Source organism: Leucoraja erinacea, chromosome 38 (genome assembly GCF_028641065.1).
Source record: "Leucoraja erinacea ecotype New England chromosome 38, Leri_hhj_1, whole genome shotgun sequence".
Lineage (NCBI taxonomy): Eukaryota > Metazoa > Chordata > Chondrichthyes > Rajiformes > Rajidae > Leucoraja > Leucoraja erinaceus.
In genome coordinates this window covers 7,127,833-7,154,433 of record NC_073414.1, presented here as the reverse complement: position 1 = coordinate 7,154,433, position 26,601 = coordinate 7,127,833, and the positions used below count along the sequence as shown (strand labels likewise).

General features: G+C 48.5%; 2 protein-coding genes and 1 long non-coding RNA gene across 5 annotated transcripts; 1 reads left to right on the top strand and 2 right to left on the bottom strand.

The window, feature by feature from the left end:
* Positions 1 to 764: 764 nt before the first annotated feature.
* Positions 765 to 8,214, bottom strand: tbcb (tubulin folding cofactor B). Its single transcript, XM_055663757.1, has 6 exons — positions 7,900 to 8,214; positions 6,044 to 6,187; positions 4,406 to 4,502; positions 2,885 to 3,076; positions 2,233 to 2,305; positions 765 to 2,100 (listed from the first exon to the last, which is right to left on the bottom strand). The coding sequence occupies exons 1-6, from the start codon at positions 8,020 to 8,022 to the stop codon at positions 1,983 to 1,985; spliced, it is 747 nt and encodes a 248-aa protein (XP_055519732.1). The 5' UTR covers positions 8,023 to 8,214; the 3' UTR covers positions 765 to 1,982.
* A 2,170-nt stretch (positions 8,215 to 10,384) lies between these two features.
* On the top strand, positions 10,385 to 12,708 carry LOC129714224 (uncharacterized). The gene is made up of 2 exons (XR_008726327.1): positions 10,385 to 12,087; positions 12,247 to 12,708. It is a non-coding gene; the product is annotated as an uncharacterized LOC129714224 (long non-coding RNA).
* Positions 12,658 to 25,109, bottom strand: LOC129714223 (WD repeat-containing protein 20-like). Of its 3 annotated transcripts, none has more exons than XM_055663756.1 (4): positions 24,487 to 25,109; positions 20,755 to 20,937; positions 18,761 to 20,012; positions 12,658 to 13,420 (listed from the first exon to the last, which is right to left on the bottom strand). In XM_055663756.1, the coding sequence occupies exons 1-4, from the start codon at positions 24,736 to 24,738 to the stop codon at positions 13,392 to 13,394; spliced, it is 1,716 nt and encodes a 571-aa protein (XP_055519731.1). In that variant the 5' UTR covers positions 24,739 to 25,109; the 3' UTR covers positions 12,658 to 13,391. The 3 variants fall into 3 exon arrangements, with proteins under 3 accessions (XP_055519731.1, XP_055519730.1, XP_055519729.1); XM_055663755.1 differs by having other exon boundaries at positions 18,753 to 20,012; positions 24,487 to 25,107; XM_055663754.1 differs by lacking the exon at positions 12,658 to 13,420 and having other exon boundaries at positions 18,186 to 20,012.
* Between the last annotated feature and the right edge of the window lie 1,492 nt (positions 25,110 to 26,601).

Below are 26,601 nucleotides of genomic sequence, written 5' to 3'. Positions count from 1 at the left end.
ATTTGAGGGGGAATAGATGATGTACTCCATTGGTGCCTACGATATACGTTCACTAAATTTTTAAAAGGGCCCAATAAAATAAAGCAGACAATGAAGACATAAGAAACAGCAGACGCAAGATCTTGAGCAAAAAACAAAGTGCTGGCAGTATTTGAAGGAAGAAAGCTACCCACCTTATCCAGAGATACTGCCTGACTGGTTGAGTTACTCCAGCACCTTGCGTCTTTTTTTGTAAATGAGCATCTGCAGTTTGCTGAATGGAAGTCTGCTGGAGGAAGTCAGCGGATCAGGCAGCACTCTAGAAGAACTGGGTAGAGATGTTTCAGACTGATAACTGAAACATTGTTTATCCCATGGAGGGTCTGACTCAAAGGGCTCTGGAAGGAAATTTCTTCATCTCAGGGTAATGACATTTTTGTTATTTTGTGCACAAAAGGGCTATAGAGGCTGAACCTAGATCTTTAGAAGCAAGGGAAATCAAACAATTAATGCAGGAAAGGGGTGGACTGAGGAGAATCAAAAAGGACCGATTCTCTCCGAGTCAATGCTAACTTTGCTTTCTCTTCCGCATCCCACCATAGTCCGTTTTGCTCTGTCCATTTCACCCTATATGGATGGACCACTTTTCTGCTCATGAAAATTGATGTGACCAAATCACTGAAAATCACACAAAATCTACTGCCTAATTTGGTTCGGAATAAGCCATTACCTTGTGAAATTGGTTTGTGGCCAACTCAATAACTAATACCCAAACGCAATGGAAAAGCTGCCAACAAGCATTGATGCTTTATTATTCTACTTTCTTTTACAGATCAAAAACAAATTGGTGTACATGCGTTGAAACCTTGTTGCAAGAGGCCTTATAATGCAGCCAATTGTCAAACATGCTAAAAAAATTGTAATGGTTTAGCAACAAACTTTTAAAACATTTGTGCATGGAATGTATGGAGTGAGGCAAAATGACCACTGTGCAGTAGGGGGTGATTTTCTTTTATCAGCAGCAACAATAACCAGTAGTACAAGTTAAGGCAAAAAAAACAAAAAACTTTCCTTACAATTCCAAGAAACAGCTCTGTGCACACCCTGGCTAAAACAACATTCAATGACATGGAAGAAGTCACTAGCTCATCTTTCAAATAGTAGGAAATGGGTGTTTGGCAAGATAACAAACTTTTAAAGCGATCAAGTGTGATAAACTCTCAGGAAAACACAAGAAAAAATAATCATCCATGTTTTCCATGCAACCTCTTACACAGCTGAGACAACATGGACCTCTACATAAATACTTTAGCTCAGTAAGAAACCAAGGCAGAAATGATGCAACATTTCAAGTATTTTGTTTAGAGTTAGTACCTATATTATTCCAACAATAAATCAAAGAAAAATTAGACGAGTCATTACTCAATGTGTCAACTCTTAGTGTTGATTATCACAGTATGTTACTTTGGCGATCAATTGATCATTCACTTCAGCTGAAAACTCTAAATAAAGTGTGCCGTAGTAAACAGAATCGCAAAATACACAATTATAAAAAGACAAAACTCCGAAAGGAAGTAACTCTTTGTTTCACATAAAGTATCAAGATGGGCATAATTCAGCCCAGATTACAGTCAGGTGCTTACATTTGGACTTTACAATGCAGTACAATCACAATACAAGAGAGATTCCAAGTGTGACTCACAACAGTGGCTTTTGTCAAACTAATGTACTTTGCAAATTTTGTCTGGATTTTCAAGTAACTAGTGTCAGATGCTAAACTAGGAATACTTCGAATGTAGCAAATTGAAAAAAAGTAATAAATGTCTCTATTTCATCATGAGCCAAACAATCTGAAGAACATGTAAGCCAAATAACTGCATAGTCACAACATATTCAGTAATTCCAGCCACTTGCATTCAACTGTAACAAGGAATCATTGGATTCTGGATCTTCAGCGTACAAATCCGCTGTGCAACGCTTCCAAGATGTAGGATGATTAGCATTCATATTTCATCATTTAGGCCATAGTCTTCCTCTGGATAATCTCCCACTGTTACTGACTGTGGCTTTACAAATGCTCCATACTTGTGCTGGCATTCAAAGTATTTTTTTCCATTTACACTGCAGAATGAACACAATTATTTGATGAGCAATAATGAATGAAAAATAGTAATTCTACTTTTTACAATCAAAATGTCAACTCAGCACATGGTTCAACACTCAGATAATTTGGAATTTCACAAAGGTTTTTACCTGCCATCATGTTTTCCTAAAGGTTCGTCATATTTCAATCCAACCCAGTATCCTGGCTTAAATTCCGTTTGACCTGAAACAGTAAGCCCAGATTTATAGAGCAATTAAATTGAATTGACTGATTGAAAGATACAGAATGGAAATAGGCACTTCAGCCCACGTTGACCATCGATCACCCGTTCATACTATTTGTATGTTATCCCACTTTCTTATCCCCTCCCTGCATGCTTGGTACAATTTACTGAGGCCAATTAACGTATAACCCCGCACGTCTTTATGATGTTGGAGAAAACCAGAGCACCCGGAGAAAACCCACACAATCACAGTGTAAACTCCACACATCTAGCACCCAAGGTCATGATCGAAACCAGATTGTGGCGCTGTGAGGCAGCGGTGAAAACAAAATGAGCTTTAAGTTGCTGTGAGTTATGGAGGGATTGATAGGACAAAAGGAGAGTCCAGGGCCACTCAGGTGATGACAGTGTTTCTAGTCCCGATTCAAGAGATCAGTTGCCGTCTCAGTACACAAGTCAAATTGCAGTTTCATCTTCAATTAATGTTGCATTATTGTTCCCAATGTATTCTTGGACTACATTGTTTTTTACATCAGCATTCTCTGAATTTTATTCAGGGATTTCTACAGTCCACTCACCAACAAACATCACTGTGCCTCGCTTGGTTGGCTGTCCCGCTACTAGAACCTCACACCTTGAGCCGACAAGGATGTCGTCTGCCAAAATCTTTTCTTCCTGTTGTCTCTCCTGCATCTCGGACTCATCCTTTGCTCTCTGCTCCTCATTATACAAGCCCAGCTTGCTGCGCTTCAGAAATAATCGAGCTGATTCTGAAATAGAAACCAGCCCACATTGTTACCAGAGAACCCAAAGTACTTCCAGTTAAACGCCACGTCAACAGGAGATGCGGCTTAACATCGTAGCGTGCAAAGTAGTAACGCGACGAGTACAAGAGAAAATAAAATATAAACTACTTCCTGGTAAAAGATACTCAAATTTCTCATCAGCAACACCAACCCAGTACATATACTAAGCAAATGACACCAATGAGACCTCCAGTTTTAACAGCACACTTTAGGAATACTATTCCACATAATGTAATGCAATTAATTCCTTTATGATTAATGCCACAGCCACATGCCCTCTGGAGAGAATAACTGATGCATTTACACACTTTTAGCGTCAAAATTCAACTGTGATTTGGATTTTTTTCTCCGTACAATTTATTTTTCTCTGAACATCATTATAAATGGAAATTAGAAGCAGTGAATAAGGGCAACTGTCGCAACCAAGTAAAACAGATAAGGATGTACACAGTGCGGTGGTATTTCTATTTATTCGAGAACACTACTCATTAATTAATGTGTAAACCTGCCACCCCACACCATCGCTTCATCAGCTTGAACAAAGAATCAGGTTGGTATCCATTCCCATGATCCCTCATCTGATTCTGTTGCCATGCAAGATGAGAAATCAATAAAGACTTCATGAATAGGTGTCACAAACTACTGATGCCAAGTAAAACATTTTACATTTTATACCTTTGAATATTAGCGGACAAAATGAACTTTTATTAAAATAAAACAATTTTATTAACAGTTTTTAACACTAGCCACATGGCTTTCTCTACCTTGAGTTGGATGGATGTGCTGCACAGGCTATTTTTGGTGGTTACCCTTATAGACAATAGGTGCAGGAGTAGGCCATTCGGCTCTTCGAGCCAGCACCGCCATTCAACGTGATCATGGCTGATCAACCCCAATCAGTACCCCGTTCCTGCCTTCCCCCCATATCCCCTAGCTCCGCTATATTTAAGAGCCCTATCTAGCTCTCTCTTAAAAGTATCCAGAGAACCGCCCTCCAAGGCAGATAATTCCACAGACTCACAACAAGTCTCTGTGAGAAAAAGTGTTTCCTTGTCGCCGTTCTAAATGGCTTACCCGTTATTCTTAAAATGTGGCCCCTGGTTCTGCACTCCCCCAACATTGGGAACATGTTTCCTGCCTCTAGCATATCTAAACCCTTAACAATCTTATATGTTTCAATAAGATCACCTCTCATCCTTCTAAACTCCAGAGTGTACACGCCCAGCCGTTTCATTCTCTCAGCATATGACAGTCCCGCCATCCCGGGAACATTATCTTATCAAAATGCCTTACCTGGTCTCTTTTCATATGCTTCATTAGACATTTCGTACTTAATAACTTTAGAAACATCGTCATATTCTCCCACCTTCACTCCACTTTTGTCTGTTACCTGGAAAACACAGACTTGAAACAATAATCCTGTTAACAAGTGAAGGATGGCAAGAACTATCCTGTATAGCTCCAGATAAGTGATGCAGAGTGGCTACGTGCACAATAATCTAATCTTCATTGACTACATAGCTTCAGTATTGTCTGAAAACATACTGCCTATCCAAGCCGAATCTGACAAGCATGCGACTCAGTTAATTCATCAGATGCAGGACTAATATTTTACTTCAATCAGTGATTCCTATCTTTTAGTTGTCAAGCCTAGAGAAATTTACTCTACGATAAGGGTTTCATACCATGATTTTAAAAAATCAGAAAAAAATTTGAATACAAGAGTAAAGACAATGTGCTCTGGTGTGAGCACATTTGAAATGTTGTGAACAAGTCTGAATTCCATGCCACAGCAAGATTTACAATTCCCAATTTTCACATAAATCTTTGCTACAGCAAGGGTTTTATTTAAGTTAGTCTGTTGCATACCAAACATTTCATTCAATACAAAAGATAGGGAATACATTTGAAGATCTCTTTCAAGCAGGGGTCCATGGAAGCCAGTAACAGTCTCTTTGTACTGGTTGAAGGGAATGATTTAAGTAAACAAGCTATTTAAAATGGAAAACAAATCACTTGGGCGTCTTTGTTCTTGCATCTGGAAACTGGCCATTGGAGGAATGATTTGTAAGGTTCAGTTTGTTTGTTGATACCCGTCAAAGCATGTGGGATTTGCTTTTGCTTTACTGCATCCTGACTGGAAGAAAAATATCTGGCTTCTGGTTTCTTTCCTTACTATTCCCATTCAATTCCTCAGAAACGTAGGACCATAATTAATTAACATGCCAACAGGTTTTTGGGATATGTGAGGAAAAAAGAACACACAGTGGAAACCCATGCAGTCACAGAAAGTGCTGCAAACTCCAGAGACAACATTAACATACTTGTGTCGTTCAAGACTTTCAAACTTTTCTACAATTTTTATTTGCAAATTACTCAGAATTATCCATAGGCCAGTAATTTGTTGCACACAAGTAAACAGTTGAGTTTAAGCAGCATCCAAATCATTAACCAGAATAATGGACCTAATATATTCCCACCAGTCATCGGTTTAACTATATCTAAAATATGACAGTGGCGCAGTGGTATTAGAGTTGCTGTCTCACAGCGCCAGAGACCTGGTTTTGATCCTGACTACGGGTGCCGTCTGTGCGACATTTGTACATTCTTCCCGTGACCACACGGGTTTTATCCCACACTCCAAGTTTGTAAAATAATTGGCTTCTGAAAAAATAGCAAATTGTCCCCAGTGTGTAGGATAGTATACGGGGATCGCTGGTCGGTGAGGACTGTGTTACCGCATTGTATCTGTCAACTAAACTAAAGCTACAGTAATTAAAAATATACTGAAACAAAGTTAATATTAAGAAGCATTACAGAAATGTTTTACTTTTAATGGAAACAAGTATATTCTGATTACAACTGACACAGTTAGATGGCCTATATTCATGGTGTTTACTGACAATAATTATCTGACTGTATTACACTCACATGTATCCGGCAGCGATCATCTACAGGGTAGGATCCAAGCAGGGCATCATCTTGGTCTAGTAAGCCAAGGAATTTGTCATCTGGGCTGAACAACTCCAGGTCCATGCACGAGGCAGGAGAGCCCACAATCAGTTCCAATTTACACTATTATAAAATGGTTCAATAATTTTTTTTAAAATGAGCACACTAATTCTAGAATTTAAACAGTCTGATCAACGATAGTGAGTCTTTAGAGTTTTATTGAAAATCAGTACATTTTCTGGAATAGTATTAATAATGCATCAAACTGTATTGTGGCGGGGCTCCCTGTTAAAGTAACCTCACATCTATCTCTTCAATACAATTCCCTGCCGGCTCAACATTATAAAAATGTGAGCGTATGTGCAGCATCCTATTCCAGCTGGCTGCCTGTAATCCAGTCTCTTTCATCTTATTGCACAGAAGAAATATCATGAGGTGTTTTACAACCATAGATCTTGGGTTCAACAATAGTAGACAGCATGAAAATTGAATTCTTCAATTTTAAGTGACTAACCTATAAACAACCCATTTCCCCCCTTTTCTCTATGCCCCACCTGGACTCACACCCATTTGTACTCTTCCACCTATATTCTTTCCTCCGGCCCATTTCCCCCCTTTTCTCTATGCCCCACCTGGACTCACACCCATTTGTACTCTTCCATCTATATTCTTTCCTCACTGCACATCTCGTATGTGTATGTTACAAATAAACTTGACTTGACCCCGCCCCACTCCCCGCCCCATCCCCTTCCCCCACTCCCCGTGCCCCACCCCCACTCCCTGTGCCCCTATCACTCACCAAGCTTTGTCCTCCCCCCACTTCTCTTTATTCCTATTACCTATTCATGTTCTTAAGATATGCTGCCTTATAATTCATACTTTTCTATAGTTATGTCTTTTAATCTCTGGCCTTAGTCAAATCATTTACCTATGAACTCCCACTTCCCCCACCCATACTCACCTATCACTCACCAAGCTTTGTCCTCCCCCCACCTCTCTTTATTCCTATTACCTATTCATGTTCTTAAGATATGCTGCCTGACCCACTGAGTTACTTTAGCACATGGTGATTTTATTTTGCAGTTCCTTGTGTCTTCCTGTCTTAGCCCAACAGGTTACATTCACTCACACATACATACCCACCCATGCAACCAAAGCCATACCCGCTGAGACAATCCCACCGCCTCACCGGCACCCCATATTGACAACTCCCTGAAGACTCTGCCCATGAACCCCGCCTACCCCCGGGGTACACACCCTCCACCCAGGCCCCGCCCCCACTATCTGTGCCCGCCCCTCATCTCAGGCCCCACACGTCACTATGCCCCGCCCCTCTTTGGCTCCGCCCATCAATCTGCCAAGCCCTTCCTCTCAGGCCCCGCCCCCATTGCCCTATACCTCACCCTTCCTCTCAGGCCCCGCCCCCACTATCTACGCCCCGCCCCCACTGTCTATACCTCACCCTTCCTCTCAGGCCCCGCCCCACTCCCCGTGCCCCGCCCCACTTCCCGTGCCCCGCCCCCACTCCCCATGCCCCCCCCCCTCTCATGCCCCGCCCCCCACTCCTTGTGCCCCGCCCCAACTCCCCGTGTCCCGCCCCCACTCCCCGTGCCCCGCCCCCACTCCTCATGCCCCCCCCCCCATTCCCCATGCCCCGCCCCCCATCCCCCATGTCCCGCCCCCACTCCCTGTGCCCCGCCCCCACTCATCATGCCCCGCCCCTACTTCCCGCCCCCCCGCCCCCCATGCCCCGCGCTCCGCCCCCTCCCCCGGGCCTTCAGCCGTTAGACGCCATCACCGCCGGTCCCGCGGCCCCGCTTCGACTCGCCGCCCACCTTGAACTCGGACACGGTGATGCCGCGGTTGAATCGTTTCTCCGAGATAAAGGAGGTGAGCGAGCTGCCGATGCGCAGGTTGACCACCGGCAGCGACTCCACTCGGTACGAGACCGCCTCCATTCTCCGCCTGTGCTCCGACGCCGCCGTCCGTCTCACGGGCCCCGACTCCGGCTCTGGCGTGCGATCACGGATTCACGGCGGGCCCGGTCCCTGTGCTTGCTGTGGGGTCGAGGAGGAGGAGGGCGGGGGTCCTGTCGGCGCCGGTTTGAGGCGGTGCGCGGTCTCTCTCTCTCTCACACCCACCACACCGTCCGCTTCTGGAAGGTTCCGCCGCACAGCTCGCCGATGATTGGCGCGCCGGCTTGTCAGTCACTCCTCGCCGGCGTCCAATTGGCGTCGAGCAAAGGGGCGGGTCCCGAGTCGGGTGCGTGGCCTGGGGAGGGGGGAAGGGACAGACAGGAGGGAGGGGGGTCAAGAGTCAATTTAATTGTCATTTGGACCCCTTGAGGTCCAAACGAAATGCCGTTTCTGCAGCCATACATTACAAACAAATAGACCACAGACACAACATAATTTACATTTTACATAAACATCCATCACATTGCTGTGATGGAAGGCCAAAAAAACTTATCTCTCCACTGCACTCTCTCCCCCCCCCCCGATGTCAGAGTCAAAGTCAAAGCCCCCGGCTGGCGATGGCGATTGTCCCGCGGCCATTAAAGCCACGCCGGGTGGTGCGAGGTCGCACACCGGGTCTTGGTGTTAGAGCCCCCGGCGTGCGCTCGCAGAGTCCCGCGGCCATTCCAAGCCGCGCGGGGCGGTGCTGTGAGGCCCCGCTCCAGGAGCTCTTCGACCCCGCAACTCGGGCCGGGAGGAGTCGCCGTGGCAGGAGCCCTGAAAAGCGGTCTCCCTCCAGGGACCCGCGGGCTCCCGGTGCCGCCGTCCGCAGACCCGCAGTTGCAGCCTCCGAATCTCCGGAGGTCGGGCCGCAGCAGCAGCAGCGCTCCACCACCGCTCCACCCGCTCCGGACTCGGCCAGCTCCGCGACGGTGACGGTGAGTCGTCGGCACCAGAGTCCCCGGTCTTCTCCTGTTGGAGGCCGCTCCTCGTTGCAGCCCCAACGACAACGGAGACCCGACAAGAAAAGGTCGGGGGTCTCCCGTGCAGGGAGAGATTTAAAAGTTACCCCTCTCTCCCACCGCACCCCCACCCCCCCACACACACACCCCAACAAAAAATAACAAAAACTACATAGAAACATAGACAAAAAATAATAAAAACGCGGACGGGCTGCAGAGGCCGCTGCTGACGAGAGTCGCGCCGCCTACGGGTAAAGAAAGAGGGACAGAGGTAGAAGGGGAGGGCAGAGAGGAGGCCTTAAAGAGGGAGGGGCAGGAGGTGGGTGGGATAAAGACTGGAGGGACGGAGGAGGAAGGGGATAGATAAGGGCGGTTCTGGAGGGAGGGGAGTATTAACCATACTGTACTGCGGCCGCTCTCACCGTGCCTGCTCGCTCTCCCATCATAACAGTTTAGGAAAGAACTGCAGATGCTGGCTTATACTGAAGATAGACACAAAGTGCTGGAGTAACTCCGCGGTCAGGCAGCACTCTTTGGAGAAGGAATAGATGATGTTTCGGGTCAAAACCCTTCTTCAGACTCGTTTCTGTGATCCTCTCCCACACACTGTTTCTGCTCATTTCCACCTTACGGGCAGTTTGGGTTACAGACAGAACCTTGTTGTGACATAGCAACTTTCTGACCAATTTTTGCCATCCGCAGATTTACTAATTGTACCCCTTACATTTACATTCAAGTACTTACTGTACATAACAAACAGTAAGGCTCCCAGCACTGATCCCTGAAGCCAGTCTGAAGGGTCCCAACCCAAAATGTCACTTCTCTATGTTCTCCAGATATGCTGCCTGAGTCGCTGATCACTCCAGCACTTTGTGCCCTTTTTTTGTAAACCAGCATCTGCTGTTCTTTGTGTCTAAACTAATAATCACTTGTTTCCCGTCACAAATCTCCATAATGTACTGAACATATACAGGTGAAAAAATAAATCCAATGTCTTGATTTATGGTTAGTGTCTTTTAGTTTTGTTAACCGATAACATGATGGAGAAGTGGGAACAAGAACAATAACAGGATGATACTACTCAAGTAATTTGGAATATTCCCCACTGACAGTTGTTGAGTTTAAGAGTAATTTGAAATTGGTAAATGTTCTTTTAGGCAAAACTGTGAGAAAATATGGAACCAAGGAGACTGAACTGCAAGAGAGATTAAAGGTAGAAGAAAATGCTGGAGAAACTCAGCGGGTGAGGCAGCATCTATGCAGCGAAGGAATGGGTGACGTTTCGGGTCGGGACCCTTCTTCAGACTGAGAGAGATTAGCTGTGATTTGACTGAATGACCTTTGATCTTTGGAACTCCATCAGAATGAGTAAAACCCACACTCCAAAGACACACAGGTATGTAGGTTGATTGGCTCTGCTTAAAATTGTCCCTGGTGTCAGGAGAACTGGCATGAAAGATTTGCAGCGGATGCCAAAATGTCCAGCGGAGAAAGTTTAAGCATCAGGCAAACAAAAATGAACTAATGGGAAGGGTCATAAGATTCAGAAGCCATCTTGTGTTCATTCGTGCAAAATGCCCAGAGGAGCACGAACAGACTAAATGGTAATATATTTGAGGTTAGAACACAAAGTGCTTGAGTAACTTAGCGGAAGCCTCTGTGGAGGACATAGATCCTTCTTCAGAGTGGTGCAGCTGGTAGAGCTGCTATCTTATAATGCTGTCTGTGTGGAGTTTGCACGTTCTCCCCGTGATCGCGCGGGTTTCCTCTGCAGTTTTCTACCATGTCCCAAAGACAAGAGGATTTGTAGGTTAATTGGCCTCTATTAATTACCCATAAGGCGTAGGGAGTGGATGAAAAAGTGGGATAACAGAACTAATGAACGGGTGATCGATGGTCGGCTGAAGGTCTGTTTACATACTGTATCTCTAAACTAAACTCATCTTAATTGCAGGTGCTACTGGTTTGCTGATATCAGTTCTGCAGAGCATTATTAATGTGATAAAACAAAGTTGTCACTCTGTTCTAAATCTATATTTATTCTATGCACCTCAGGAAATTGCAACTAGTATTCCATGGTGCAGCTGTGCCAGAGAACATTATCCTTATAACTGTGAATTAATACTAATCAATCATATTACTCTCCAGCTTTTTTGTGTAACCTTCGATTCTCCAGCATCTGCAGTTCTTTCTTAAACAATCATATTACTGCGTTGAATTTTAGTATCTGCAAATTAAAAATGCGTTTGGCCTAACCATTGCTCCATTAGTTTTGGATGCATCCAATTACAACATGAATGCAGGTTATTGTAGGACCAGTGACAGACTGTGTGGCTTGGCTGGCAGATATTATAAGGACCTAAGATTTGAAGATGTTAAATCCCATCTTCCAATAATTTATGTTTAAGAAGGAACTGCAGATGCTGGAAATTCTGTCTGAAGAAGGGTCTCGACCCGAAATGTTGCCTATTTCCTTCGCTCCATAGATGCTGTCTTACTCGCTGAGTTTCTCCAGCATTTTTGTCTACCTTCCAATAATTGATGGTCATTATTTTCATCCATAATTTGTCAAACCATGGCCGTGCTTGGATTCCTCTCAATTGGTGTCCCAGTGGAAGGCAATGCAACTTCCATCAAGGGTCCCGCACACATTATATTGCCCATACTCAAGTCCAGCTCTGAATGAAAGTGCATAATACATCTATCTACTGTGCCCCTTACAACAGATGGAGGAGGAAGGGAAGAGAAGAAAGCAGGAATGAAAAGATTTAAAAAAAGCAGTTGGGGAAAAGGATTAAATGAGGGGTCCCCCACAGCTCTGTGTAAAAAAAACTTTTCTCCCTCTCCCTTTACAGCTCCGCCCTCTAGTGTTGAACATTTTCACCCTGGGGAGAAAGGTTCTGACTGTCCTCCCTTAATGCCACACCGACCCATAGCTGGGCAGCATGGTGGCACAGCGGTAGAGTTGCTACCGTACTGCGCAGAGATCTGAGATTTATCCTGACTACGGGTGCTGCCTGGACGGAGTTTGCACGTTCTCCCTGTGACCGCGTGGATTTTCCCTGGGTGTTCCGGTTTCCCCCCCCCACACTCCAAAGACGTACAGGTATGTAGGTTGATTGGCTCTGCTTAAAATTGTCCCTGGTGTTTAGAATTGGGCTAGTGAACAGGGATCGCTGGTCGGCACTGACTCGGTGGGCTGAAGGGTCTGTTCTTGCACCATATTTCTAAACTTAAACCGTATCTCTATTTCTTGTTATATTAGTGTTTCAGACTTCAATAGACTTGACAGCAATATCAAAGGCTCACAATCCTGCGAATGAAGATGTTTCTGCTCTGCTCGGTCCCACATAAACACAAAAAGCCAATGACAAGGAAAGTGCTGAAGACATTCAGCAGGTCAGGCAGCACTCCATGTGGCCTGAAAACAGACGGAACACTTCATCAGACCTGGTGGAGCGAGGAAATGAGCTTTACATTGCAGAGAGGGAGGGGTAGAGAGAACAAAAGTAGTATTTGTCATCGGGTGTACTTCATTTTTATTTCAGATTTCCAGCATCTTAAGATTTTTAATTTTCAACAAAATATTGAATGTTGTCCAAAGTGCATATTGTCTCTCCCACCCCATCGCTCACATAGCTTATACTCGTGGGTGGAACAAGTCAAGAAATGAAACTTTACTGTATTAGAAACATACTTTAAATATTTTAATAAAGGTGAAACCAGTCATTTGTTATTTCTTGCAAATCATCACATGTACAATATTTATAGCCAGAGGTAATGGCACCAAGTGTACTTCTTCACAATTCACTCCTGCAGAATTCGGTCAAGTGCAAATTTTAAAAAGTGACCATCAACTGTACATTGCTCATTCCACTAACAGTGGCAAAAGCAGATCGCTCTGCCTAGCCTTCTATTGCTCATGTGTTTCTGCACCAGATCAGACACAAACCTGTATCATATCCTATTCCTCACACTCGTGGGATAAGCATTTGTCTGTGGTCATGCTCGAGATTGGAGGGAGAATTACACAGATTGCCTCTTAGTTAGTTTTTCTTGAATCATTGTCTATGTGCACAATATATAATAATCTATCTGTAATAAGACACTGATAAAGCTCCTGATTTTGCTCTCTGGGTTACATTTTAACTGTACAGTTTCATAAATTAGATGTGATTTGAGGTTCAAATCCACGGTAGGATTTAGTGTTGAACATTTATTAATAAATAAAGGAGTCCATTTCGGCTCACGACTGGTCAGCTTGGGCATCCAAGAACTGGGACCACTGAGGCAGCAGCAGCTCTGATGTTCAACAGGCAGATGCCTGGATACTTGTAGAGCTCTGGCAGCGCGCAACTGAATGTATGTCCGCTGAAGACTCCCAACTACACCACAGTGCCACTCGGTGAATTAGCTTGATTCTGTGCCGACAGTAAACCCTGGGAAGAAACACACAGAGGAGGGGGAGGGTTACCACAACTCAATAGATAAAAAGTGGCAGGGATGGGTGCGCGTACCTTATTCCACAAGGCACTTCATGCGGAATTGACACATAAAGCTGGAGTAACTCAGGGGGGCAGGCAGTTTCTCTGGAGAGAAGGAATGGGTGACGTTTCGGGTCGAGTCCTTTCTTCAGACATGATTGAAATCTGCAACTCTTCCAACGAAGTTGCTGTATTCCATTGAAAATTCAGATTAAAGAGTGTTTCATTGTCATGCGTCTCAAAATGGAACAACAAAACTCTTACTTGCAGCAGCACAACAGATATGTAAACATAGTAGTTAGTGGACACCATAATAAACAAAAGTTCAATATAGGAACGAACAAACAGTATAGCGCAAAAAAAAACCAATGCCCCTAGTGCAATCAAGGGCAGTTTATAGTTCGGTGTATAGTTGGAGTTCATAGTGTACAATATTCTGATGGTTGTTGGGAAGAAGCTGCTCCTGAATCTGGATATTACACATTTTAAGCCCCTATACCTTTGTCCTGATGGCAGGAGTGAAATGAGAGTGTGGCCAGGGTGTCATGGGTCTTTGATGATGTGGACCTCTCTAGATACCTTTAATGGTGGCGAGGTCAGTATACTGATGAACTGGGCAGTGTTCACCTTATTGTGCAACCTTCTTTGTCCGTGGGCATTCAAGGTGATAAATCAGGCTGTGACAACCAGTCAATATGCTCTCTGCAGTTCAGGTTTAAATGGTGGAAATGGACTGAAAGGCCGACTATTCCTATGTCATCTCCAGACAAACTTCACACACACTCAACATTAAGTGCACTGTGAATGGCTCGATTGTAATCATGTATTGTCTTTCCGCTGACTGGTTAGCATGCAACAAAAGCTTTTCACTGAACCCGTGACACTGAAACTGAACTACTCAGCTTCAACATTAGTTTCACATCACTGAAGTAGAATGTTTTCTTTATAATTCCTCTCTGCCTAAATCCTCAAATCTGGATGGTAATTCCAATCGTTGAAATTCACTGCCAGTCTCCAACGATACCTGTCTTTAGACTGGAAACACGCCCTACAGCCCACCGAGTCTGCATGGACAGGCAATCCCCATACACTAGCACTATCCTAAACACAAGGGACAATTTACAAAAGCCAATTAACCTACACACATGTATTTCTTTGTAGTGTGAGAAGGAACCAGAGCACCCGGAGAAAACCCACCTGGTCACAAGGAGAATGTACAGACAGCATCCGTGGTCAGGCTTGAACTCAGATCTCTGGCAACATTACCACATTCTTAGGCATCTGAGAAGGTTCAGCATGTCGAAAAGGATTCTCTCAAACTTCTACAAATGCACTCTAGAAAGTTTTCTGACAGGATGCATTTCACCCTGTCAGGACAACTGCTCTTGACCGCCCGAATCTTCCCAGAGTGATGAACACAGCCTCGTCCATCACAGGCTCGTTACTTCCTTCCATTCAGTCCACCTTTACGGTGCATTGCATCAGGAAGGCTGGAACTATTGGCAAGGATGCCTGCTGCCCTGGCCATTTCCTTTTCTCTTTTCCACCTTCTGGTAAATTCAAGAACAGCTTCTTCCCCACGCATAACGGACTCTCCAATCACATCTTGCACAAACCCCGGAGGTGGTGCCATGTACTCTTGCTGTTAACCCTACCTCATTGAGTTATTCCACTGTTGTATTCTAGTGTTTCTTTGCACTACTTCAGTTTGGATTGCAATATTTGCATCATTCTGCTGCTTCACATTCATTGGTATATTTAATAGTATAATGCATACTGTTTTAGTTTAGTTTATTGTCATGTGTACCGAGGTACAGTGAAAAGCATTTTTGTTGTGTGCTATAGTCAGACTATACATAATTACAATCAAGCCATCCAGTGTACAGATACAGGAAATAATGCTTAGTGCAAGATAACATCCAATAAAAGATAGTCCAATTAGGTATATGGTAGGTCAGTACAGCTCTCCAGTTGGTGAGAGGATGGTTCAGTTCCTTGATAACAGCTGGAAGGAAACAGTCCCTGAATCTGGAGGTGTGCGTGTTCACACTTCTGTGCCTCTTGGGATGGGAGAGGGGAGAAGAGGGAATGGATAAGACTGGTCCTCGATTATGCTGGTGGCCACGCCGAAGCAGCATGATGTGTAGACGTAGTCAATAGTTTGGTTTGCGTGATGGTCTAGGCCGCGTTTACTCTGAGCTTCATGCACCCTGATATATATATCTGCATCTGGTGACCAATCTTGGACATCAGCCCTATCATGGCCCGGGGAGGAGTGAGTTACACATTTAGCCAAATGATACCTTGATTCCAAAGAAATGGTGTACGCTTTCAGAAGCATGTAGATTTTTAGATATTAAGGAAATCTACAGATATTGAGTTAGGCCGGAAAGTGTTAATATAATATGGAAAAGGATGAGCCATGATCTTCTTGAATTGTGGAGCAGGCATGAAAGACCAAATAGCCCACTCCAGTGTATTATATTCTTAATTAAAGTGGAGAAATTATATGTCCTTTGGTTGTATTCCCTATGATTTAGAAGCTTGAAGATGTTTAATTGGCAACACAGAGAACTGACAGATTAGAATGAATCAGTTCTCGGATCAAGCGGTTATAACACACTCCTGCGAACAAGAGGTGGCAAAGTTAACAGCTCCTAGCTAAAAGATGAACTCATGCTAAATCAACCATTAATGTCAAGTTTGTGTGAGATATTTTGTTAATCAAAGAAACACAAAGCACATGCAGCCTTGTGGATTTAGATTCTAGATAAAGCAAAGGAGATAGTTGAGGCAGGTACAATGGGAGGGGGCGGGGGGGGGTGAGAACAGAAGGAGGAGCCAGCAAGCTTTGTAACTATCAGTGCCGTAGGTGGCTGCTATTTGTATACATTGTGTGTGCAAGCAAAGAATCTCACCATGCCTAGTCACATGTGACAATAAAGTATTTCATTCCAACATTTAAAAGACATTTGGATGGGTATATGGATAGAAAAGATTTAGAGGGGTATGGGATAAAGAGCAAATTGGACTAGCATAGATGGGGCATCTGGTCGGCATGGGCAAGTTTGGCCAAAGGGCGTTTTTTAGTGCTGTATGACTATTATTGACGGGAGCAACATAATTATTATAAGGGCCAAAACAAGGGTCACATCTTCATGAGAGGGCAATTGGGACAGCACAGTGGCACAGCGGTAGAGGTGCTGCCTTACAGAGCCAGAGACCCAGGTTCGATACTGATTACGGGCACTGCCTGTATAGAGTTTGTGTTCTCCCTGTGACCTGCGTGGGTTGGTTCGGGTTGCTCCAATTTCCTCCCACACTAAATGAAGTACAGGTTTGGTTAATTGGCTTCTGTAAATTGTAAATTATCTCTGGGGTGTAGAATAGAACTAGTGTACTGGGCGATTGTTGATCGGCGTGGACTCAGTGGACCAAAGGGCCTGTTTCCACGCTCTAAAGTCTCACGAGAGGTGGAGATCAGAGATGGCACAAGAAGGAAACAGACGCTGACACATTAATGTTCAAAACCTTAACTTCTCCCAAATCCACTACCTCTTGTTATGATATTTGGCAGAATCTTATGCGCAGACATTTAGACTATAGTGTCTTAAACTCAGCAAAATGTGTCAAAGTGCATCGCAAGAGCATGATCTGACAAAATGTGACTAAGCCACACAGGAGGATATTATGACCTAAAGACCCACACCACACTGGCCATGTTCACATTTCGCTACTACCATCGGGAAGATGGTACAGGAACTTGAAAACCATGACTGCCAGGATGTAGAATAGTTTATTTCCAGCAACTATCAGGCTCTTGAACGCTAGACGACACGAACCTCAACCATGAACACCGATGGACTGTCTTTGGTTGAACTAAGAACCTTTGGGTTTTTGCATGTATTATGATTATTTATTTTTATATATTACCCATGTGTATTGTATTTTACGCTGCTACGAGTAAGAATGTCATTGTTTCTTTGTGGGTACAAATGACAATTAAACACTCTTGAATGTTGATAGGCCTTTCATATACACTTTGCCACCATAATCAATTGATCAATTAAACGCTACACTAACTTGCATTTATACATGAAATGACATATTTTTAGTGCCTTTCACCACCTCAGAACATCCCAAAGAACGATGTGATTCTGAAGTGTGGTCATTTGCTGTAATGTAGCATCCTTTAACATCACAAACTGTTCTGCTGTCCCTCAAAGGGTCATTGCCAGCCAACACAATACACTCTGTGTTGTGTGAGAAGGTAGGCACAAGAAACTGGAGTAACTGAGCAGTCAGGCAGCATCTCTGGAGAACTTGTTATCACCTAGCCCACAGCCAACAATGGACCATTGTGGGCTCAACCTTTCCTCGATCAGTTACTTTTTGCATATCTTTCATTAATTTGTTCCATATCTCTCCATATCAACGTCTATATCTGTCATTTACCTTTCCCCTGACTCAGTCTGAAGAAGGGTCTCAACCCAAAATGTCACCTATTCCTCTTCTCCAGATGTTGCCTGACCCACTAAGTCACCCTAGCTTTGTGTCTATCTTCGGTTTTAAACAGCATCTGCAGTTCCTTCCTATTGTGCGAGAAGGTATTATGCTTGGTCAAAGGGGCTGGTTTTAAAGCAGCATTGTAAAAGGAGGGGTGGTTTATTGTTGCCACACTTTTTCCTGCCGCTGATGGCATATGCACCAGTGGGGGGGGGGGGGGGGGGGGGGGGGAGGGAGCAGAATAAGCTTGTAAGTGATAGGAGCAGAATTAGGCCATTCGGCCCATCAAGTCTACTCTGCCATTCAATCATGGCTGATCCACCTTTCCCTCTTAACCCAATCTCCTGCCTTCTCCCCATAACCCCTGACACCTGTACTAATCAACAATCTATCTATCTCTGCCTTAAAAATATCCATTGACGACCTCCACAGCCCTCTGTGGCAATGAATTCCACAGATTCACCACCTTCTGACTAAAGAAATTCCTCCTCATCTCCTTCCTAAAGGAATGTCCTTTAATTCTGAGACTGAGACCTCTGGTCCTAGACTCTCCCACTAGTGGAAACCACTCCACATCCACTCTATCCTGGCCTTTCACTATTCGGTAAGTTTCAATAAGGTCTCCCCCCCCCCTCATCTTTCTAAACTGCAGCGAGTACAGGCCCAGCGCCGTCAAAAGAAAGCAGTATTGGAGGAGCACACACATCTGAGAGGGGTTCTAAGGCAGGAGGAGGTTACAGAGACGATGCCTCTGCCCTGTCCCCATACCTCCCATACTCACCACTTTACCTGGCCGCGCCCAAGTGCATATGAAGCCTTCCTGGCAGGCAGTGACTATGCAGTCCTCCAGAAATATCAACACCGTTAGCCTCTCGTGTGCGATCTTTTTACAGACCAGAGGCTCCAGCAAGGGCACCTCGTCCATGCGCGGGCACAGCGTGGTGCCCAGGGTCTTTGCCGCGTCGCCTTTGGCGCGGGTCACCATGTGGAGCTTGTCGTTGCTCTTGCTGATGACGTGCCCGATGCTGTGGTTGCGCTTGTGGTCCTTCTCCGCGCCCTTGGCCTTGCGCTCGTGATAGGCCAGGGTGGCGAACTTGCTGACGGAGAAGGGCGCGGGGCCGTCCGCGTGGCCCTTGGCATTGGCCACCGCCGGGTGGGGCAGGCTGTTGGAGCGGGAGAGCGAGTGGGGCACGCAGTTGGCGGTGCCGGCCTCCAGCGCCAGGCTGCCGCCGCTCAGCGAGCCCGGCACCGCGGTGCTCACCACGTTGGTGTGCGTCCGAGCCCGCGAGAGGGACTGGTGGGGGAAGAGGATGTCCTCCGTCAAATCCCACAGGCAAAACTGGGTGTCCTGTCCCACGGAGCCAAAGCGATAGGTGACTCCGGCAGCCCGCCCCTCTGTGGAGTTGTGCTTGGAGAGTCGGGATAAAGTGCTGTTGGTGCGATCGCGGGCAAGGGGGAGAGCGTGTTCCTGTAATTCCTCATCACTGCCGCTAAACTCGGGCGGCTCCCCTTCATCCACGCTGCTCGTGTATGGGTCAAATGCCACCACGCTGATCCAGGACTTGTGACCGTGGCCTCTGGCAATCACCCGGCAGTCCCAGAAAGACCAGACGGTCACCAGGTCGTCCTCGCCGCCCGTCACGATGTACCTCCCGTCCGGGCTCCAGCACACGCACAGCAAGCCGCCAAAGTAGCTCTTCATGGCGCCGTACAGCTCCATGGAATCAAAGTGGAAGACCCGCAGGCTGCCGTCCTGGCTGGCGCACGCCACGTGCTTCCCATCCGGAGCGAAGGCAAACTCGTGCAACGCCCCCTCGCCCACTGACCACTTCAGCAGCGGGTTGCGGCTGGACTTGCTCTTGCAGGTGTAGACGGAAAAGCCGGGCCCCTGCTTCAGCGGCTGGTAGTGGGGGGCGGTGGTCCCGCACGGGTGGTCCACGTTGTAGAGGTAGAGGTTGCCGCTGGTGTGGGCCACCAGGAAGAGGGTCTCGGACTCAGGCATCCACTTCAGACAGGTCACCTTGGTCTTGTCGATGAACCTCTGCAGTGGGAACAGAGAGAAAAGCCGTCATCAGCCTCTAACTGGCAGGAAACTAGCAGAAGATAAAGACACAAAATGCTGGAGTAACTCAGTGGGTGAGGCAGCATCTCTGGAGAGAAAGAATGGGTGGCATTTCATGTCGAGACGCTTCGTCAGCTTCAACTAGCAGTACTGATGAGCTGAAGTCCCTACACAGGACAGACAGTGGCAGAGTTGCTGCCTCACAGCGCCAGATTTGATCATGACTACGGGTGCTGTTCTTCTTGGGTTCTTGGTCCTCCAAAATATTCCAAATGGAATTTAAACTGGAGGGGAGGAGAGGGGAGGAGTCTGTATGGTCTCCCGGTGACCCCGTGGGTTTTCCCCGGGTGCTCCGGTTTCCACCCGCCTCTCAAAGACAGGCAGGTTTGAAGGTTAATTGGTTCTGCAAATTGTCCATAGTGTGCATAGAACTAGTGTACGCGTGATCATTAACCGTGTGGACTTGGTGGGCCAAAGGGCCCGTTTCCACGCTGTGTCTAAACTAAACAGCTGTCACGGGGGAGTTTTTAGTCACTAGCTTGGTCACGGGGAGAAGGTACAAACTCCGTACAGACAGCACCCGCGGTCAGGATCAAACCCAGGTGTCTGGCGCTGTGAGGCAGCAACTCTACCGCTGCACCGCCCCTTTGTTCTATGTTCTGCATTCTATCTGGTTATAAATTGCAGCCAAACCTCAACAGAAAAAGTACAATTACACTACCTCTTCGTTGAAGAGTTTGCTGGTTTCCTTCTTGATGGGATCCAGGTACTGCACCTGACCTGCAGAGAAGCCGACCACAAGCGAGACACTGTCGGGTGAGGCAGTGAACTGGTTGAAATCGTGACAGGTGGGCTGCGTCCCCTTGTAGATTCGCTTGTCGATGGGTTTGCTTAGGTCGGCCGCCTACAGAGAACATAATAGACCCATTTTTAGTCAAGCCAGTGCCAAACCTCCATGCAAACAATGAAACATTTGCCACTTTATGACTTGTTTAGGAAGGAACTGCAGATGCTAATTTACACCAAAGGTAGGCTCAAAATGCTGGAGTAACTCAGTGGGACAGGCAACATCTCTGGAGAAAAGGAATGGGTGACGTTTTGAATTGAGACCCTTCTGCAGATTGAGAGTCAGGTGAGGAGGAAACTAAGGGGTATAAAAAGGTACAGACCAAATCCCAGCCGGCACCGATGGCCAAGGAGCCCACAATGGTCCATTGTTGGCTGTGAAGGAGGTAATAAGAAAGGGATACGAACAGTGAAACTAGCAGGACTTCTAGGGTGGGGGAAAGATGGAGCGGGAGGGAATGCAAGGATTACTTGAAATTAGAGAAATCAATATTCATACCGCCCGGGGGTAAGATGCCCAAGTGAAATTTCAGGTGCTGTTTCTCCAATTTGCGTTTGGCCTCTCTCTGACAGAGGAGGCAACCCAGGACAGAAAGGTCAGTGTGGGAATGGGAAGGGGAGTTCAAATGTCTGGCAGCCAGGAGATCGCATAGGCCAAGGCGGATTGAGCGTAGGGACTTGTCGAGACTAACATGTTGGTAGGAATTTGAAATTGCAAACCAGTAAATTGCGCGTGGTTACATTTTAACAAATCTATTTTAAAATCTACAAACCCTACATCCACTTTATCTTCAAAACTCCAGGTATGTTATGAACGTTGGCCAATCAGCTAAATATTGCCAATCTCATTTTATCAAAGAAACCTCTTGAACCGTAGTAGGTATTTGTGGCATTTTTAAACAGTTTTCACCAGATGCTACCCGACCTGCTAGGTTCTAGCAGTATATTCCTTCCTCTGGGTTTCCATTTCACTCCTCGTCTCCTTATCTAATACCCCTTTCATCTCTAACTTTCATGACTTACTCCACCTATCAGCCAGTCAAGCCCCCTTACCTATATCCACCCACTACTTGATTGAAACACAAAGTACGGGAGTAATTTAGAGGGTCAGGCAGCATCTCTGGAGGACACAGATAGGTGACGTTTCGGGTCGGGATCCTTCTTCACATTGAATCAGTCTAAAGACAGCCCTGACCTGAAATGTCACCTATCGTTTACTAGCCTTTGACCTGCAGAACACAACAGTGCAGCACAGGAATAAGCCCTTCAGCCCATAATGTTTGTGCCAAACATGATGCCAAGTTACACTGATCTCATCCACCTGTACTTGATCCATATCCCTCTATTTCCTGCACTTCCACGTGCCTACCTAAAAGCTTCTTAAACACCACTATCGTAGCAGCCTCCACCACCGCCCCAGGAAATGCATTCCAGGATCCCACCATTCTCCGTGTAAGTGCCCTGAACGTCTCTGTTAAACATTCCCCCTCTGACCTGATAGCTATGCCCTCTTGCATTGGACATTTCCATGTGAAAATGGTTCCGATTGTCTACCCTATCTATGCCTCTCATAAATGTTATATATTTCTATCAAGTCTCCCCTCAATCTCCAATGTTCTTGAGAACAATCCAAGTTTATCCAACCTCTCCCTGTAGCTGAAGCCCTCTAATCCAGGCAGTGTACTGGAAATCTTCCTCTGCAACCCTCCACAGGATGATCACTGGTGGGTGCGGACTCAGAGTCCCAACTCGAAGCGTCACCTGTCCATTCCCTCCGTAGATGCCACCTGATCCAGATTCCTCCAGCTGTTTGTTTTTTACTCCACATTACAGCCTGTAGTCGCTAGTTTCCTGACTCCATTTCACTCCACTGATAGACACAAAAAGATGGAGTAACTACGGGTCAGGCAGCATCCCTGAAGAAAAGGAATGGGTGATGTTTCGGGTCGAGACCCTTCTTCGGACTGTCCTATCAATTTCACTCCCCATTGTTTTTGTAAATAGATTATTTGACCCAAAACGTCGCCCACTACTTTTCACTCAAGGTTAGTCAGAGATTGATGCAGTGTGGGAAAAAAGCCCTTGTGTAAATCTTCTCTGTACCATTTCCAGCTTGACATCTTTCCTATAACATGGTGCCCAGAACTGAACACAATAGCTTAAATGTAGCCTCACCAACATCTTATACAACTTCAACATGACCTCCCAACTATACTCAATACTCTGTGTGCCAAACGGCCATTTGACCGCCCTATCCACCCGCGACTCCTAGATCCCTCTGCTCTACAACACTCCCCAGAGCCCTACCATTTATTTTGTAGGTTACACAGAAAAGCTGGAGAAACTCAGCGGGTGCAGCAGCATCTATGGAGCGAAGGAAATAGGCAACGTTTCGGGCCGAAACCCTTCTTCATTTATTTTGTAGGTCCTGGCCATGTTAGACGTCCCAAAATGTAACACCTCACATTTCTGCTGCTTGACCCACTGAGTTCCCCCAGCAGTTTTATTTTTCACACCTCCTCCAAACTTTGTTACCTATTAACACCTCCCTTCATCTTACTTACAACACCACGCCTCCTTTTCTCACTTTAAATCTCCTTGCTGACACGCTTTGAATCTTACTGTCCATCACCCTGTCATAAACAGTAATCCTTTCCCATTCAATTACATCGATGGGATCGGGTGTTTTCCTGGCCTCTGGATGCTTTTTACCCCATGTTATTTATCGGTAGTAGATGCAGCCCGGGCTACCAGGCCTAAAGTAACCCATCCCAGCCCAGTCCATACCCGACCTTGGGGGGCATTCTCTTACGTAATCCCAGCACAACTTTTATTCAGATAAATTCACGTTACAGATCTGGACATCGCTCTTAGGCTGTGGGATTTATCGCCCGAATCTAATTGCCCTTCAGAAGGTTGCAGTTTTTAGTTAGTTTAGAGTATAACATGGAAATATCCCAGGCCCACAACATCTGCACCGACTATCAATCACCCATTCCACTTTCTCACCCACTCCCTACAAACTAGGGGTAGGTTTACAGAGGCCGATTAACCTGCAAACCCTTGAATTATCTCCACCCCATCAGTAACATTGGATTCCGATTATATCCCAGTGTTTGACCTCCCTCTCCGATCCAGCCATCGCTGTCTGATCTTCAGCCTTCTGACCACTGTGCGGGGGAAATGGAGGAGAGACCGGGCTCGGTCCTCCCTTCTCTCCCGCGCCGGGTTGGGTTAGTCTCCTGGGTTCGGTCTGAAGAAGGGTCTCGACATGAAACGTCACCCATTCCTTCTCTCCAGAGATGCTGCCTGTCCCGCTGAGTTACTCCAGCATTTTGTGTCTTATCTTCGGTTTATAGCAACATCTGGAGTTATTTCCTACACATTCGGTTCTACCTCACCTCCCCTCCATTCCCGGGCCGGGCTTGGTTTCCCCGGTCTCGGTGCATCTCTCTCCCCCACCCCGGTCCCTTCACACCCCCACCCACCCCCGGCTCGGTTCCTCTCACTCTCCCCGACTGGACTCGGTCCCCGCGGTCTGGGTCCATCTCTCCATCCCGGGCCCGGTTCCTCCCTCCCTCCCTCCCTCCCCCCGGCCCGGCCTCACCTTCCTGGGCCCCCGGTACAGGTAGAGGTAGAGCTCCCGGCCCACGTTGAAGCAGATGCGGTCGCCGCTGCCGCTCTGGTCGCGCACGTTGACCATGGAGACCCGCACGGGGTTGGTGCCCTGCGCGGCGCTGAGCGGCACCCGGTTGGGGCGGCTGTACTCGGGCAGGCTCAGCAGCTTGTAGGCTCCTTCCCGGGTGCGGAACTGCGACTTGATCTCATTCAGCTCCTTCCCCCCGCCCTCAGCCGCCATCTTCAGCCCGAGCGACCCGCAAAACAGCGGCTCCGCCCAAAGATGATCTCCGCCCGCCCCGGGTCCTCCACCCACAGCGCCGCTCCCGGTCCCGGTCCTCCACCCACAGCGCCGCTCCCGGTCCCGGTCCTCCACCCACAGCGCCGCTCCCGGTCCCGGTCCTCCACCCACAGCGCCGCTCCCGGTCCCGGTCCTCCACCCACAGCGCCGCTCCCGGTCCCGGTCCTCCACCCACAGCGCCGCTCCCGGTCCCGGTCCTCCACCCACAGCGCCGCTCCCGGTCCTCCACCCACAGCGCCGCTCCCGGTCCTCCACCCACAGCGCCGCTCCCGGTCCTCCACCCACAGCGCCGCTCCCGGTCCTCCACCCACAGCGCCGCTCGCTCCGGTCCCGGTCCTCCACCCACAGCGCCGCTCCCGGTCCCGGTCCTCCCACCCACAGCGCCGCTCCCGGTCCCGGTCCTCCACCCACAGCGCCGCTCCCGGTCCTCCACCCACAGCGCCGCTCCCGGTCCTCCACCCACAGCGCCGCTCCCGGTCCCGGTCCTCCACCCACAGCGCCGCTCCCGCTCCCGGTCCTCCACCCACAGCGCCGCCTCCCGGTCCTCCACCCACAGCGCCGCTCCCGGTCCTCCACCCACAGCGCCGCTCCCGGTCCCGGTCCTCCACCCACAGCGCCGCTCCCGGTCCCGGTCCTCCACCCACAGCGCCGCTCCCGGTCCTCCACCCACAGCGCCGCTACCGGTCCTCCACCCACAGCGCCGCTCCCGGTCCTCCACCCACAGCGCCGCTCCCGGTCCTCCACCCACAGCGCCGCTCCCGCGTCCTCCACCCACCGCCGCCTCCACCCACAGCGCCGCTCCCGGTCCCGGTCCTCCACCCACAGCGCCCTCCCGCCCGGTCCTCCACCCACAGCGCCGCCTCCAACCACAGCACCCGCAGCGCCGGTCCCGGTCCTCCACCCACAGCGCCGCTCCCGGTCCCGGTCCTCCACCCACAGCGCCGCTCCCGGTCCTCCACCCACAGCGCCGCTCCCGGTCCTCCACCCACAGCGCCGCTCCCTCCCGGTCCTCCACCCACAGCGCGCCTCCACCCACAGCGTCGCTCCCGGTCCCGGTCCTCCACCCACAGCGCCGCTCCCGGTCCCGGTCCTCCACCCACAGCGCCGCTCCCGGTCCTCCACCCACAGCGCCGCTCCCGGTCCTCCACCCACAGCGCCGCTCCCGGTCCTCCACCCACAGCGCCGCTCCCGGTCCTCCACCCACAGCGCCGCTCCCCCACAGCCCGGTCCCTCCACCCACAGCGCCGCGCCGGTCCCGGTCCTCCACCCACAGCGCCGCTCCCCGCTCCCGGTCCTCCACCCACAGCGCCGCTCCCGGTCCTCCACCCACAGCGCCGCTCCCGGTCCTCCACCCACAGCGCCGCTCCCGGTCCGGGTCCTCCACCCACAGCGCCCGCTCCCGGTCCTCCACCCACAGCGCCGCTCCCGGTCCTCCACCCACAGCGCCGCTCCCGGTCCCGGTCCTCCACACACAGCGCCGCTCCCGGTCCTCCACCCACAGCGCCGCTCCCGGTCCCGGTCCTCCACACACAGCGCCGCTCCCGGTCCTCCACCCCAGCGCCGCCTCCCGGTCCTCCTCCACCCACAGCGCCGCCTCCCGGTCCTCCACCCACAGCGCCGCTCCCGGTCCTCCACCACAGCGCCGCTCCCGGTCCCGGTCCTCCACCCACAGCGCCGCTCCCGGTCCTCCACCCACAGCGCCGCTCCCGGTCCTCCACACACAGCGCCGCTACCGGTCCCGTCCTCCACCCACAGCGCCGCTCCCGGTCCTCCACCCACAGCGCCGCTCCCGGTCCCGGTCCT